Raw genomic sequence first — 16,435 nt, 5'->3', positions numbered from 1 at the left:
ACTGTGAGAGGTGAAATATGTGGTCGGTTCCATTTTCTTCTCAGTCTTCGTGTCACCGTGAAAGCACGATTCAGTCTCTACTCAACAAAACAAAGCTGGATTTAAATGTTTTTTTGCATTTTTTTTATCATTTCCTTAATATTGTTGGACAGATTTGTTTTCCTGAGAGGTGTCTTTGTTGCGCACTTGGCACAAATGTCTCATCATCACCATGATGCACTTCAGCTGTTGTTGAATGTGAAAGGATCCAAACTAATGAGGTAAAAAAAAACACACAACAAAAACATGTTTTTTTTTGTCTTTTTAGTGTTTGTGTGCGATGCATTTACACATTGATGTAATGATTTCTTATTTCAACCACAATCTCAAATCAGAACTGGATGTGCTGAAGGAAATAAATACACCCTAAACGCTTGGATTTGTAATGTATGTAATGTAATGTGTTATATGGAGATATTAATGTTCAGGGAGGGAATTTGTCTCAACTACACAGTGTTTATTTATATTTTTATTTTTTTTATTATTTTATTTAAAAGGGACCATTTGATGCACCATTACCAGATTATATCTTTAAGATAATTCACATCTGTAGTCCCTTTGGCACGTCAAGACAAAGAAACAGTCATACAAGAAAGAACATACAAAACACAGATACAGATGAGCAGCATCTCTCTCCACTCACATTTGTCACAAATATATATGCGGTTATAACATGATTTTAAAATCTAAATGAACACTGAATTAATTATTATTTTATTATCAGTTAGATGACTTTATGGTGATCAAATGAAACCTTACATCCTCCTCATCTTGTGCGCACACGACGCGCCCAGTGAGCACAAGATGAACCAAAAAAAAAACCATTACACGAATCGTTTCTCCTCCAAACCATGAAGACATCACGTCATGGATGAAGATTTTCTCTTTTCGTTTCATGCAAAATGCTTTGTTTTGTTTTTTTCTGAATTTCTGAAATAGTTCGAATTGATTTTTGTTTCAGGTGTAAATGGATTCTCCTGATGGCGCAGCTGCTGTCATGGAGAGAAAAATGAGCTCCATCACATGATAGATAGAGGAGATGAGCTCAGAGACACTCATCGTTCAGTCTGCAGAGTCTGCTGCAGGTAAGAAACCTCAGATCTCTCTGTGTGTCTCACTAATCTGCATTTCAAACGCCTGCAATGCACATGTTCCTGTTTCAACTCTAAGCTGTGAGTCAAACCTGTTCAGCTGGAAAACGATGCATGAAGGCCATTCCAGAGGTAGATTAACTAAAGACCATGATGTGCACATTTTACTTCACTTGAGGTAAACTCTTCCCACTCTTTTTGATCCTCTAAATTAACTTGGATTGCCCTCACACAGGTCATGTAGCAGGTCTGTTTATAGGCTTTAAAGGTCCCATATTATAAAAAAGTGAGATTTTAATGTTTTTTTATTTAGGCTTAAATCCTTTATAAAATACTGTGAAAGTATCAAAACAGTCAATCCACAGGGAAATACACACAGCCCGTATTCAGAAACTCTGCATTTGAAACAAGCCGTTAGGATTTCTGCCCATATGTGATGTCATGAATATATAATATTTAGATCCTTGACACAATTTTAAACGTAAAACATTCTAAATGTGTCCCAGTTTATTCCTGGTTGCAGTGTATGTAAATGTCATCAGCTGGAAGTACACATGGACCCAAGCTGTTGTTAAGCAACGCAATTCTGTTGCAATTCCGTCAAAATGCAAACGGAGCGTTTCAGACGGAGGGTGAATACAGGTATATTCAGGTCGACAGTATGAGGAAAATAAAGTTTTTTTTAACATTACAGCATGTAAACATGTTCTAGTAGAAACACAAAATACAAGTATGAACCTGAAAATGAGCATAATATGGAACCTTTAATAGATGATAGATAGATGTGATGCTTCAGTGCTGTGGTCTTTGTGGGGGAGTTGACAGAAAACAGGTGTAATGGTGAAACAAGAGAAGTGCTCACGCCCTCTTGTGTACAAATCTGTAAATTACACCTTTGCATCCCTTCTTATGAAAGATCATTGGCCTCCTAAAACACCATCTGAGGACATTTTCCACATGTAATATTACATTTTATTAGATTGAAATATTTAATCGTGATTAATCGCATGACTGTCCATAGTTATACGCGATTAATCACAAATTAATTGCACATTTATTATCTGTTCAAAATGTACCTTAAAGGGAGATTTGTCAAGTATTTAATACGCTTATCAACATGGGAGTGGACAAATATGCTGCTTTATGCAAATGTATGTATATATTTATTTGAAATCAACTAACAACACAAAACAATGATTAATGTCGTCCAGAAACCCTCACAGGTACTGCATTTAGCATAAAACAATATGCTCAAATCATAACATGGCAAACTGCATATAGGCCATGTGCCCATTTTACTTCACTTGAGGTAAATTCTTTCCCCCTCTTTTTGATCCTCTGAATTAACTTGGATTGCTCCTGACGTAGCAGGTCTGTTTAGGAAGTCTAGGCTTTAATAGCTCGTCAGTTTGGAGATGTAGATGTGATGCTTCAGTGCTGTGGGCCCTGTGGAGAGTTGACAGAAAAACAGGTGTAATGGTGAAGCAAGTGAAGGACTTACGCCCTCTTGTGTACAAATCAGTGAATTACATCTTTACATCCTTTATTCTGAAAGATCATTGGCCTCCTAAAACAACCATCTGAGGACATTTTCCTCATGTAAAATTACACAAGGGCTGTAAATCCATTAAAATAGTTAATCATGATTAATCACAAATTAATTGCAAATTTTTTTTATCTGTTCAAAATGCACCTGAAAGGGAGATTTGTTAATTATTTAATACTCCTATCAACATGGGAGTGGGCAAATATGCTGCTTTATGCAAATGTATGTATATATTTATTATTGGTAATCAATTAACAACACAAAACAATGACAAATACTGTCAAATAGTGTGTCAGTGTGCTGACTTGACTATGACCAAAACTGCATGTGATTATCATAAAGTGGGCATGTCTGTAAAGGGGAGACTCGTGGTTACCCATAGAACCCACATATCTGGAGGTCAGAGGTCAAGGGACCCCTTGAGCCCTATACATACATTTGCAGAAAGCAAGGATATTTGCCCACTCCAAATATGCTATATGTTGATAATACTAATCAGCATACTTTTATATTGATAAAAGTATTAAATACTTGACAAATCTCCCTTTAAGGTACATTTTGAACAGATAAAAAAATGTGTGATTAATTTACAATTAATCGTGATTGAATATGGACAATCATGCGATTAATCATGATTAGATATTTTAATCTATTGACAGCTCGAAAACATATATATTTATACATGAAATGTATTTTCTATCCATACTTGCGATGTATTTTTGGCACTTGCTTTGTGTTTTCATCTTCATGAAGATTCATTAGAAATTTGATATAGCTAAATATGCTATATGGCCAAAAGTACTGTATATGGACACCCAAACATGATATCCATATGCAATAGTTGAACATCTCATTCCAAAATCACCTGCTGCTACAACAGCCTCTATTTGCAAGAGCATTAGTGAGGTTTGGCACTAAAACTGTCTCCCAGTGTGCGTTCCAGTTCCTCCCAGAGGTGTTGGATGGGGTTGAGGTCAGGGCTTTGTGCGGGCCAGTCTTAAATAATTGACGACTCCATATCAGTATTATTCACTCACGTTTATTTATAGTGGTACGTATACAACCAGGCATCAAAGATTCATAACAAAAAAGGCAACATATTCACATGTATGGCATTTAAAAAAAACAAAAGCCTTAGAGGTTCATATAATATTCCTCCATATCAACAGCATTTTCACTATATTTATGTAGCGTATGCTGAATCTGTTGTAACAAACGAGAGAGAGACATGGCACAGAACCGTAAACCAGTTTAGGACAGATGAAAGATGAGACTAAAACGAGCTGAACCTGTGAAAAATGGAAAAAATATAGAAACTGATATTGTTTAGTGAACACATATTTAGTCTAAAGTTCTAATTGACTCTCTGATGTAGCGATCCAAACCCACCTGGTACTATCGATACCACCAGTTTGATAAAAACAAACAAACACAAAAAGAAACACTTACAAACATGAGTTTAACTACAAGTTTAAAATCTGTAGCGTATAGACCGTTAAAAACATAATGCCTTACACAATCATATAGTTAAATGATTAAGACAAAAACCCTTAAAAATAAAAGAAATAATACAAAACTACTGCCTCATTTAGGCACTGTTGGTCGGATGAGGGAGTGTAGGAGGAGACAAAACTTTAACCTTGATGCTGAGGCTTAACTGTATTAAAAAAACAACCCTCAAATAAAAGATATAAATGGCCGTACACCAAAGAAACCCACCGATAATTGTATCTATATATTACAACCATACTTTGTGCACCTCCTGCACATGTAATAGAAAATAAAAGAGAGGCAGAATTGCACAAGTCAAGGGGGGATTCATCCAGTGGCATTATAACTTCCTATGACACGACATAAACATGAAACAAATATGGGAAGTGAAAATAGAAACACGTATCGCACTTTGTTTAATTTGACCTCAAATATTATTTAGTTGTGTGGTGAAGTGTCGTAGCCAGATGCAGTGACTATTACAACAAACCAGATTGTATATGGATGCTGTTAGTGTTTTCAATAATGTTCACTAAGAGTAAAGAAAAATAAAGAACTCTGTACAGCAGCATCAGAAAACACTGTAAAATGTCATTCAATTTAGTGCTCGACACCAACGACGAGTATGCAAAGTGTATCATATCATGAACATGCACGAGAAACATACAATATATGTGGCACATATTTTGTTGATTTGCACATGGCAGTATGATAACGATTATATGATTTTATGTCTGTAGTTACATTCATAGCTCAGGAAACTTTGGGATGTTTGTTCCTTTGTTTTGCTTTTTTATATTATAGATTATAGTTGTAAATTAACTCCCTCTATTGGCAAACAAAGTCTGTCTTATAGCAGTTATTACATCAATGGAATAAGATGAAAAATATGATATAGATTCAGATTTTAAGGAATTCATAAGAGGCCCTCTAGTGGAGATATATTTGTATGACAGCAGCATGTTTCCTGTTCCTCTTTAAACTGGATATAGTTGCCTCATGTTGAGATTTTATTCGGGCTCGTTGTCGATTCCAACCAACTGATTTACTTGTAGTGTTTACGTGTAATGTCAAAAAACTACAATAAGTGGCAAATATTGTCCCAAAGTGCATAATGAGCAGGATACATTGCAGTATCGCACACTGAATCTTATGTTAAAGCTTGATTTATAGATGTGAGGGATTCTTACGTTGCTCAGAATGTAACATTCAGAGTAGATTTGTGATTAGTTGTTATGATCTCATGGCTGATTTATCTCAAAGTGCTCTGTGTCAATTGAAACCGCTGCAGTCTTATTACCGGCAGATGAGCGCGTTGTCTTGTAAGCCTCCGAAGCATCATGCAGACTGTCTGAATGAACACCATTGCATTAACTGCGCATCCCATTTCCCCCCCCAATATGAGCCCCCCACCTGTCGTTTTGAAAAGAATGAGACATATTGTTGCTCATTATTATCACTGGGCTTTCAAGCAGTGACTGTAGATGTTTACAAAGTGCTTATAAGGAGAGAGAAGGCTGAGAGGAAGCAGTTACAGAGGGAATGTGGACATGTAAGTCCTGACTATGAAGGAAAAGCAGCAGTGGAGGAAGAAAAGCTCTTCTTCAGGCTTCTTCTTCTTCATTTGCACCTGCAAAGAGCCTCCTGCATCTTCTCCTGCACGTGCTCCATCTTCTCGGTCCATTCCTCGGTCAGACCCTCCTCGTCGTCTCTGATGACGGCAGCGTATCCCATAAGGGCGATGAGGCCGATGCAGAACAGGTAGGTGAGGCGCGTGCAGAGTCGCTCCATGGTGCGGCGGTCGCCTTGCGAGTGCTTCAGGTAGACTTCCAGGATGGGTTTGCTGAAGAGTTTCGGTTTGCCCACCACGCCGTCGTAGAGCGTGTGCAGGTTCTGGTCCCCCAAGTCATTGGCATAGCTCTCCTCGAAGTCCTCCTTCTTGCGCTCGCTGTGATCCGGCCGTGCCTCCACCATCGCCATGAACTTTCTGAACTGGTTCTTCAGGTTCTCCTCCACGCGGCAGTACTGCCCATCCAGCGTTTCCTTCTTGATCTGTACCAGCGTGTTGCGATTCATCTGAGAGAGCTCGTCCAGCCCCCGGTTGACCGAACCGAACTCGCGCTTCAGGGTGCGGATGTCCTCGTCGTCGACATGGTGCAGCACCACCCGGATCAGGGAACCGGCCACGCCGAAAATGGGGTTGACCACAGCTGCTGCTGAGGAGATGGTGGCCACACACTGCAGCACTTTGACCAGGCCCTGCTTCAGCTTGGCCCGGTCCTCCAGGATCTCCTCTTCCATCATCATGTTCAGGCGGTGCAGATGTTGAGGTCACTGTGTGCAGATGTGGACGTCTGTGACAGAGAAAGATCATAGTTCACTATAACTGATGGTCTTTAGGACGCTACAGACACATTTATCAAAATACCCTGTTTTTTCATGGGACATTAATTATTAGTTGAAGAGCTTTCAGTTTCATGTGAAGTATTAAAGGGGCATTCCACCAATCTTACACATGAAGTTGAGCTTACTCATCTGAAGGAGCACTACTCGGCCTGTGAAAACAGTTGTATAATGTGGAGCTTTATATTTAATTATAGGGGAAATAGAAACCTAAACCTAGAACAGTGGTTGTTCTCAACCTTTTTTTGTTTCAAGGACCCCTAAATTGATACACATGAAGTCACGGATGCCCATTTGATGAGATTTTGCTTCAGGGACCTCCATGTGAAAAGATTTTGGTTGTTCGATATGGTTAAGACCAGAATTCTACAGTTGAGGAGATAACCGTGGAGGAACTGAAACCTATGATCAGAAGAGTCACTCTTATGACTCATACTCACATTGGGCTCACTTCTATAGTGAATTAAATAGTGAGAAGGAGAAGGAGGTTAAATAACGCTCCAATCTTGCGCAACATTTTGGCAAGGAGAAACTGGCATGGCCATTTTCAAAAGGGGTCCCTTGACCTCTGACCTCAAGATATGTGAATGTAAATGGGTTCTATCAGTACCCACGAGTCTCCCCTTTATAGACATGCCCACTTTATGATAATCACAAAGTCAGCGCACTGACACACTGACAGCTGTTGTTGCCTGTTGGGCTGCAGTTTGCCATGTTATGATTTGAGCATATTTTTTATGCTAAATGCAGTACCTGTGAGGGTTTCTGGACAATATTTATCATTTATTTTGTGTTGCTAATTGATTTCAATAATAAATGTATACATACATTTACATAAAGCAGCATATTTGTCCACTCCCATGTTGATAAGAGTATTAAATACATGACAAATCTCCCTTTAAGGTACATTTTTAACAGATACAAAAATTCAATATTTGAATCGTCTGACAGCCCAAATAAACAGTCAACAATAGATATGAGATTCATGTATAAATCCATGTGTAGAACTCGTTCGACAGCCATGAAAAAGGAAAATAAACTGTCCATTGTTCTGGTCTGAAGGCTGCGCTTGACCAACACTTTCACAGATATAAATCATATGACTCCACTTCAGCTGCTCAATAAATCGGCTTAAAGACTACAAGCAAAACTGATCTAATAGTAACAATCACTGACACTCTTTACACAGAGCAACTTGTATTCAGTTCAGCTCTGCAGCAGCTCATCACTAACTGATTATTTCAGCCTGAAATGTTTCCTGACAGCCACAGAGAATAAAAAATAAGCATGTCATGGTAGACAAATGACGGTGAAATAAATCTGCTCTTAGAGATTAGTAGCTTCTTGTAGCTTCTTACATCAAATTGATTCTCTTCAAGCTCACACAGGAACCTCGTCCTGGAGTTGTTTCAGTGAGAACGAGACTCTGGTCCTGATGACGATGATTCCTGAAACAAAAAGACAAACAGAGATTCAGACACAATTCAAACATATCCAACACAGAAGTACTGATTCTGGTTCATTCTGTCTCTCTGAACTAGGAAGTGAACAGATTTGGGTTTTGTTTTTTTTAGCAGTGACGGAGTTAACAGCCTCTCTGCTTCTGTATGACACAGCTTTGTCGAGCACTTTCAGCACCAGGCTGCTCTCTGTGTGTTTCTATGGGCCGAGCTGATAGCTCCTCAGCAGCAGCAGCAGCAGCAGCAGCGATATCAGTATAGGGAAGGCTAAATAGGGAAGGCATGTTGAGACGCTAGCAGCAGCTAATGGGCGGGGCAGAGAGCTGCGGTACAGTGACTGAGCTGTAAGACTTGTTTATTACATAACAGGAGCTACTATACAAAATGTGAGATGATTTCAAGCTTCTTTAGAGGCAGGATTTAGATGTAAAATGTGTGTGTGCTGACTGACTGCTGAAGGCTACAAGAGGGAGCTCTGTTGACATGTGATACTTGTTTGTTAAACAGGATTATATAGGGGTGTTTTTCACACAAACACAAGCATGATATGTCAGCCGCAGGGCTGGTGCAAGGACTCATGTTCCAGTAAATATTGCACAGTGTGAAGCATCTTGTTATCCTCCACACTTATGGCTCGGTATGCATGCTCTGGTACTACAGACACATACCACTCTGAGATAACAACATAGCCACAACATGATCAGTAGATGACCACAAGCTCTGTGCACGTTCATACAGGCCCTGAGACTCACACATTGTACTGAACAGGCTGGTGAGTGTTTCTGTTTTGTTTTCGTCCCTTTATTTAACATACCTGTGTCCACCAGAGGGGGCAGTAATTTAACCTATAATGACAAAAACACCCATAATATCCACCATCTGATTTCAGCACCATCACTGTGGACTGAAAGCAGTGACGCTCAGGAGCAGGATTTAACCCTTTAGTTTCACAATAACAGTAGATGATGTGTTTAAATGCATAAATTTCACAAAAAAATTTGCAAATGTTGAACTTTATTTAAATACTGTGAAACCTACACTTAAACAATCTTGTAAAATGAGATGAAATCTACATAAGATGCTTCTTAAATGTCTCTTTTGCATCACATCGTCGGCATTTGTGCTGAAAGCCGTCTGCTCGGCCCGTAAATGTCATTTTTTGTTGCTTTTTTCCTTTTATGACTGTGGATAAAAACAGTTCTTTGCTTCATAGTTTGCGCTTGATAGCTTCTAAATGATCAACAAATTACATTCAGATCTGTTATATTTCTATTTTTGTGTCTTTGTTTTCACAGAGGGTGTTCTACAACAGAATACGCCCCATGTCTCCGCACAATACGGCAAACTGCAAGAGGAGATGCAGGTAATGAAAGGGTTAATTACAGTTGTTTTTTTTACACAAATCTCTGAAACATACCACTGTAAAAGTTGAGATTTCTTTTGAAGTACTGGATAATCTGAGCTATATTTAATCACAAATTGGATGATTTTTGTTGAACCTGACAGCCTCCTGCAGCTGCATTTTAATCTACAACAGACAATTAACCCTTCGTGTAAATTAAATTATCTTTAAATTGACTCTTCGCCTTTAAATATAATAATATCTTAACGAGTGAGTTGATCAATTTGTGCCATTTGTTAATCAAACCTGAAGAAAATTAAAGGATTGAGGTATAATCATATTGGTTTTATATATTAATAAAAAAAATGTTAATTAAAGGTCAATAAATATGACCTAATATGACTTTACATCTTTACATCCGTCAATCCTCTAACAAATCCTCATTCAAATACCATCTAAGAATACATTACTTAAGCAGCTGATCGATAGTCCAGTGTTGGTCATGTATGGTTTTTCTTTTGTCCCTTTTCCCCGATGATGGGCCTTGAGGCTAAATGGTTGTGGAAGATGTGGAAGAATGTGAAATTTATATATACTAATGTTATTAGTGTAACACAAATATGATGTTATATGTGATAAATGTAATGTACTTGATTTCGGACCCCAGGAAGAGTAACTGGTGCCATTGGTATCAGCTAATGGGGATCCTTTTTAAATAAATAAATAAATAAATAAATATCTCTTGGTCAGATAAACCAATCACGGCTCGGTAGCAGCTTCACCTTTAAAGAAAGCTCAGCACTTCCACATCCCAGACAGAAACAGAAAGTTGTGGCTCAGTGACTCAGCTTCTGCATTTATTGTGTGCGTCTGTCTACACGGAAACTACAAGAAAATGTTAAGTTTTAGTCATTTTCAGTCATTGCTACGTAGAAACATTTGACTATGACTTGGTTGTAAACAAAAGCAGCTCAGTGTGTCTAATCAGGAAGTGACAGGCTGATCTCACCTGTTTCTCTGCAGTGGAGGAGCCATCTTGAATGTTTTTCCTATGACAGCAGCAATGCTAGGCTAATCCACATTTACACTTTATAATCTATCAAAATGTGTCAAAAAGTACATAAGTTTACATTTTCATGACTCTTTTGGATGGTTCCCACCACTTCTTCATGTTTTATGACAGTTTGCTCTCTCTTTATAGATCACATATTGGGACACTTTCCTCAGGAAGTGTTTTCACCCTTGAGGCTGCTACAGTTCAAACAAGACCTATATTAATGAAACTTGCAACAATGTAGCATCTCCTGGAGTTCTTCTGTCCGTGAGTATTAAAACAAGCAAAACCATCTCTGTCCTAGCAGCTGAGGCCCAGACAGCTGCCTCCCAGCCCAGCTATGGCTCCCCCTAGCCGTGCCTCCATTATTTCCTTGTTAATGCACACCATAATGCCCTGACCCTCCCTGCTCTATCACCCAGCAAAAGACACCCAAAATACACCTGAAAAGCTCACTTTCTCTCTCTAAATGTGGAGTATATGTCTCCATCTGCCTCCAATCCAACATTGGGCACCATTGGCCCCAGCAGTAGAGAGGATTTCTTACCTTTTTGGAGAGAATAGCTGTTGCTCTACCTCTCTCTCCACAGTCCCAACCTCGACAGCCTCCTTCTTCTTCCCAGCAATCCCTGCAAAAAAGGACACTTCCATGTATGTTGAATATGTAGGGGTGATCAAATTGAACTAAATTAATTTTAAAGAGCCCAGAAAGGCCCTAAAACCCAAAAATGGCCAAATTGGCCCCCAATATTAATATGCTCAAAATTACCATTTTAAAATGAAATTTCAGTGACATTAAACAATAAAGCCCACTCCTCATGCACACCATGTCCCACCCCTATTCTTGCAACTTATTCTGGTCCATTCACAGTCATACAGTTGATAACTGAGAAGCAATTGTCAGTTGGTGCGCAGCTGAACTATCAGGCGCTTTCTGCAGCTCTTTTGTGCGTTTGCCAAGCCTTGGAGCATCTTATGGAGGCTACAAATAGTCCATTGGTGGTATTTTCTGAGTCAAAGAGATCCTTTTCTTGTGGACTGGACCAAAAAAATGGAAGGAAAATGTTTTTTTGTGCGTAAAATCCAACCAAGCAAAGAGAGAGCTATTGATCCAAATAGACCTCTCCAAAAGTGCACAGGTGCATCCAAAGGCTGGGAGAGCTCTCCAAAAGGCTCCAGGAGGAAAACGAAACTTTTATCCAGCATAAAAGGTAATTATTATAATAATTCTGTTGAAATTTTACCGATTTTGCTCAAAAATTAAAAGCTACACTCAAATATTGTCGAATTTAAAGTCCATTTGAAAGCTAGAAAAATGGACCAAATGGTGCAGAGAGCACTTTAGACTGTAAAATAAATAATTTAATGTATTTAAAGATATTAATTACTTAAATATATTTGTGTTAATACTGGAAGCACCATAGCATAGCTCACAAATTGAAATCACCAACAGTAGCTATCAAGTAGGCAAAAACCTGAGCTGTAAACACACCCATTCAGTGCGCAAAAGTGGCCACAGTCAGGTCCTTTATCCAGGCTTGAATATGCAACAATTTAGCTCTGGAGCACACAATATATATATTTATATGCTAAGAGCATGCAGATAAATCCAATGCACTCTTAGGTGGAGGAATGACAGTTGAAGCTGTTTTCCCCAAAATAAACCTCCATGCAAATTCAGTTGGCAGCTGCCTGCAAAGCGTTAAAGGATCCTGTTTCCCTCAAAGCCTAAAGCTGATGTCTGTGTTTACATATAGGCTAAATTACAACAGCACATAATATGATGGGCGTTTGCATCCCTGCAGATCCAGACCTGAGTCTCCACCAACATGGTGTCACTGTTACAATCAATGTGTCAATATGTATATATATACTGTATATACATTTCAATTTGATAGTCTGAGCAACATTTGATCTATAGTTAGAAATAGTAGAAAATAATACCATATATACTCTATAATATATTCCCTATAGGCTATACTCTATATTAAAAAAATTACAGAAAAAATAAATAAATAGATAAATATGTAGAATTTACCAATAAATAGGTTAACGAGCCTTTGAGACACCAAATCCTCCTCTGGCTCAGCAGCAACAAGAGAAGCTCTGTTCTGTCCTCCCTGCTGAGGTTTGTAGTGGAAGAAAAAAAATAGAAATAAAAAGACAAGTTTCCCTTAGAAATAGCCTAATAAAGCCTTCGTTATCTGCTCAGAAACGACCGTCCACATCAACGCTCCGAGCGTATTGGTGGTAAAAACAGGCGCATATGTCATGTGGTGCCCTTTAAGGCTGTTCATCGTCATCATTATACCAAAAGCACAGCCGGAGCTGCAGCCGGACGCACCGCCTGCATGTCCTCTTTGTGCATGTTGTCGCAGCAGCTGTCATACAGATCATGTTGCAGGCAGAAGTCACAGTGCGATGAATACTCACAGGTCCTATACTGTAATAACCACAATTGTGCAAGATCATCTGTGCGTTGGTCGGCGGTTAACATGCGTAATATTTAGTCTGCAAGATGACAAACAGCTTCTGTTGCAAGATGGTGTTGTTTTTTTTTAGCTGCATGGGGGGCAGGAGGAGAGCTCTGCTGACTGATGGTTGAAAACCACATTAATGATGTCTGGAGTGAGTATAAACACATCCAAGACTCTGTTATTATCTTTAATATTTCATATTTATCATTTTCTGTACTTCAGATCACCTATTTCTCTCATTGTATGTCTATTTATTTGGATAAAACACTATTTGAGAACATTGCCTATACTGTATTGTCTAATATAACACTGATTTCATTCATTCTGTCAATATTTAAAAATAAAAATAAAATAAAATAAATGATCTTGTTTGTTTTGTTATTGTGTAGACTTTCCAGAACAAAATCAGACACTTTACATTGGAACAAAGAAAGCTTTCTTCACTCTTCTTCATCGTCACAAATTGTCTTAATAACTAGAAGAGACAAAATTAGACATGATTCTTTGATTGCATTAGAAATAAAATACAACAATTGTATTTAAATTATCTTTATTATTTAACATGTTCCAAAAAAAGAACAAAAAGTAAATTTTGAAGTCTTACAAGTAAAATTTGAACTGGTAAACTTCATCATTTACACATCAAAATGCGTAATATTTAGGCTGCAAGATGACAAACAGCTTCTGTTGCAAGACTGTCTTGTTTTTTTTTTAGCTGTCTGGATGTCTGGATGCAGTGAGTATAAAAAGCACAAGAGGAACTGAAATCAACCGATATATACCCAAGACTCTGTTATTATCTTTAATATTTCATATTTATCATTTTCTGCACTTCAGATCACCTATTTCTCTCATTGTATGCCTATTTATTTGGATAAAACACTATTTGAGAATATTGCTTACTGCATTGTTTAATATAAAAACAAACAAGCTTACCTTATATTGTCTGATTTCATGCATTGTGGCAATATTTAAAATTAAAATTAAAAATAAAATAAAATAAATGGAAATCTTGTTTTTCTTTTATTGTGTAGACTTTTCAGTCTATAGTATGCCATAAAAAAAGTCATACTATAGCATGTCACAAAAAGTGTCATCAAAATGTCATAGAATAGTATGCCATAAAAAATCCTAAAAATGTCTAGTATATTACGTCACAAAAAATCATAAAAAATGTCACAGTTGCTATTAAAAATGCCATAACAAGTCAATGATAGTATAGCATGCCATACAATATGTCATAAAAAAAATTCATATAAATATTGTAGTGTAGTATGCCATTAAAACGGCATAAAAAGTCATAGATAGTATAGTACGCCATAAAAAGCTCATAAAAAATGTAATTGTATAGCAAGTCATTAAATACTTGAGAAGACCTGTGCACAAGCTGTCAGAAAGGATTTTCAATTATGGAGAGTGTTTGACTGTAAATCAAAAATCTGATATTTTAATACACCTCTTATAATTTCTTCATGTGTGAAAGAACCTTCTGTGGCATTAGGTTGGAGAAACTGTGGAAAAATCGAGGACCACACATGTTTTTTTGGGACTGCCCGATAATTCAAGGGTTTTGGAAAAGAATAAATTGATAAAATTAAAGAAATAGATGTCCCATTATAGATCCATTGTTATTTTTGTTAGGATCTGTACCTGAAGATAGGTATGTACTGCAGATACTTTATTGATTGCCAAGAAAATGATAACTGTGAACTGGAAGGATGTAAACAATAAGTCAGTGGTTGCAGTCTAGCTGCAACTGAAAAGGGACACATATATAATATGTGGGTTTTTTTTGCAATTATTGCAGTGAATGTCTGAGTTTGACTGTTTTTTTAAAAATGGAAAATCAAATAAAAAGTTCCCCCCCAAAAAAGTGACATAAAAACGATAATTTAGAAAGGTGTAAGAAAAAAGGCCATAGTATAGTATGTCACAAAACACATCAATGAAAAAAATACATAGTATAGCATGCCATTAAAAACAGTCACATCAGAGTGTTGGAGCCATTTGCCAAAAGTGTCCAATGAGAGGCGCTGTGGGTATCCATGGTAGTTTTGTCTGCAGGTGGTGCATGGATGGATGAACTGCAGGCCCATGGAGAGGTGTCCGGGTTTTTATTGTAGAGATGAAGCCTTCTTGTGTTTTACAGTAATATGAAGCTGCATGGATTGGCATATCGGACTGTAAGTTCATGTTTTGAGGAGACAACAACAGAGAGCAGAGGAAGCAGCCATCTACACCAGAACCACGTGTAAGCTATCATCACCAAAACGAACCGTCAGCATGAAGTCAAAACCTTCCTCTGTATGATCTGATGCACATTGTCCATCACAAACTGCTGGTCAAACGCAGAGAGAGCATTGAGCGCAGTGACGGACAGTGGACTCCAGAGAGACCAGAGATTGGGCCTCCAGTTCAGCGACACAACGTCAGACAGCGGGGGAAAGTTTCTTTTGGACCACGGCCAAGTGAAAAGAGGTAAGCTGACTGGTAAACTGACTGGTAGCCTACCGTAAGTGCGTGAGAAAGACAGGAGATCTACTGACAGTGGCAACCAGGTGTCAGGACAGTCGTAAGCGAGCTGCACTTGTCATAGTATAGTATGTCGGAAAAAAAGCCATAGTACAGTGTGTGGACAAAATAAAAAGGTCATAGGATATAATATGTTAAAACAATAAAAAAAAAAAAGTCATATAGTATGTACATTTTTTTTTAAAAAAGTCATAGTATAGAATGTCGAAAAAAATAAAAATTATAGTATAGTATGTCGAAGAAAAGTCTTACAACAGTATGTCGACAAAATAAAAATGTCATAGTATAGTATGTTAAAACAATAAAAAAAAAGTCGTAGTATAGTATGTCGACAAAATAAAATGTCATAGTATAATATGTTAAAACAATAAAAAAAGTCATATTATAGTAAGTCGAAAAAGATATAGAGTAGTATGTCGAAAAAAATGAAAAAAGTCATAGTATAATTTGTAAAATCTTTTTTTAAAAAGTGATAGTAAAGTATGTCGAAAAAAAGTCATGGTATAGTATGTCGAAAATTTTATGAAAAAATGTCAGTATTGTAAAAAAATAAATAAATCATAGAATAGTATGTCGAAAATTTCATGAAAAAAAAGTCATAGTATTGTAAAAAAATCATAGAATAGTATGTCGAAAAACTTTAAGAAACAAAGGGTATTGTAGTATAGTACGTCGACAATTTTATGAAAAAAAGTCATAGTATAGTATGTAAAAAAAAAGTCATAGTATAGCATCTCGAAAAAAAGTCATGGTATAGTATGTCAAAAATAATATGAAAAAAAGTCATAGTATAGTATGTCGAAAATTTTATGAAAAAATGTCATAGTACTGTAAAAAAAAAAAAAAAAATCATAGAATAGTATGTCGAAAATTTCATGAAAAAAAAGTCATAGTATTGTAAAAAAAATAAAAAATCATAGAATAGTATGTCGAAAAACTTTAAGAAACAAAGGGTACTGTAGTATAGTATGTCGAAGATTTTATGGAAAAAGTCATAGTA

General features: G+C 37.2%; 1 protein-coding gene and 1 long non-coding RNA gene across 4 annotated transcripts in view; one reads left to right on the top strand and one right to left on the bottom strand.

The window, feature by feature from the left end:
• Positions 1–118: 118 nt before the first annotated feature.
• Positions 119–16,435, top strand: part of LOC119496678 — a 27,426-nt gene continuing 11,109 nt past the window's right edge. For all 3 annotated transcript variants that reach the window (XR_005208767.1, XR_005208769.1, XR_005208768.1), the window contains exons 1-5: positions 119–260; positions 1,001–1,124; positions 9,326–9,393; positions 10,574–13,058; positions 13,619–15,381. This is a non-coding gene — a long non-coding RNA (uncharacterized LOC119496678). The remainder of the gene's footprint in view (positions 261–1,000; positions 1,125–9,325; positions 9,394–10,573; positions 13,059–13,618; positions 15,382–16,435) is intronic.
• On the bottom strand, positions 3,700–11,047 carry LOC119496677 (protein rapunzel-like). The gene is made up of 3 exons (XM_037784163.1): positions 10,974–11,047; positions 7,929–8,018; positions 3,700–6,521 (listed from the first exon to the last, which is right to left on the bottom strand). The coding sequence occupies exon 3, from the start codon at positions 6,472–6,474 to the stop codon at positions 5,788–5,790; it is 687 nt and encodes a 228-aa protein (XP_037640091.1). The 5' UTR covers positions 6,475–6,521; positions 7,929–8,018; positions 10,974–11,047; the 3' UTR covers positions 3,700–5,787.

This window comes from Sebastes umbrosus, chromosome 11 (assembly GCF_015220745.1).
Source record: "Sebastes umbrosus isolate fSebUmb1 chromosome 11, fSebUmb1.pri, whole genome shotgun sequence".
Classification (NCBI taxonomy): Eukaryota; Metazoa; Chordata; class Actinopteri; order Perciformes; family Sebastidae; genus Sebastes; species Sebastes umbrosus.
This window is presented reverse-complemented; position numbering and strand designations above follow the sequence as displayed.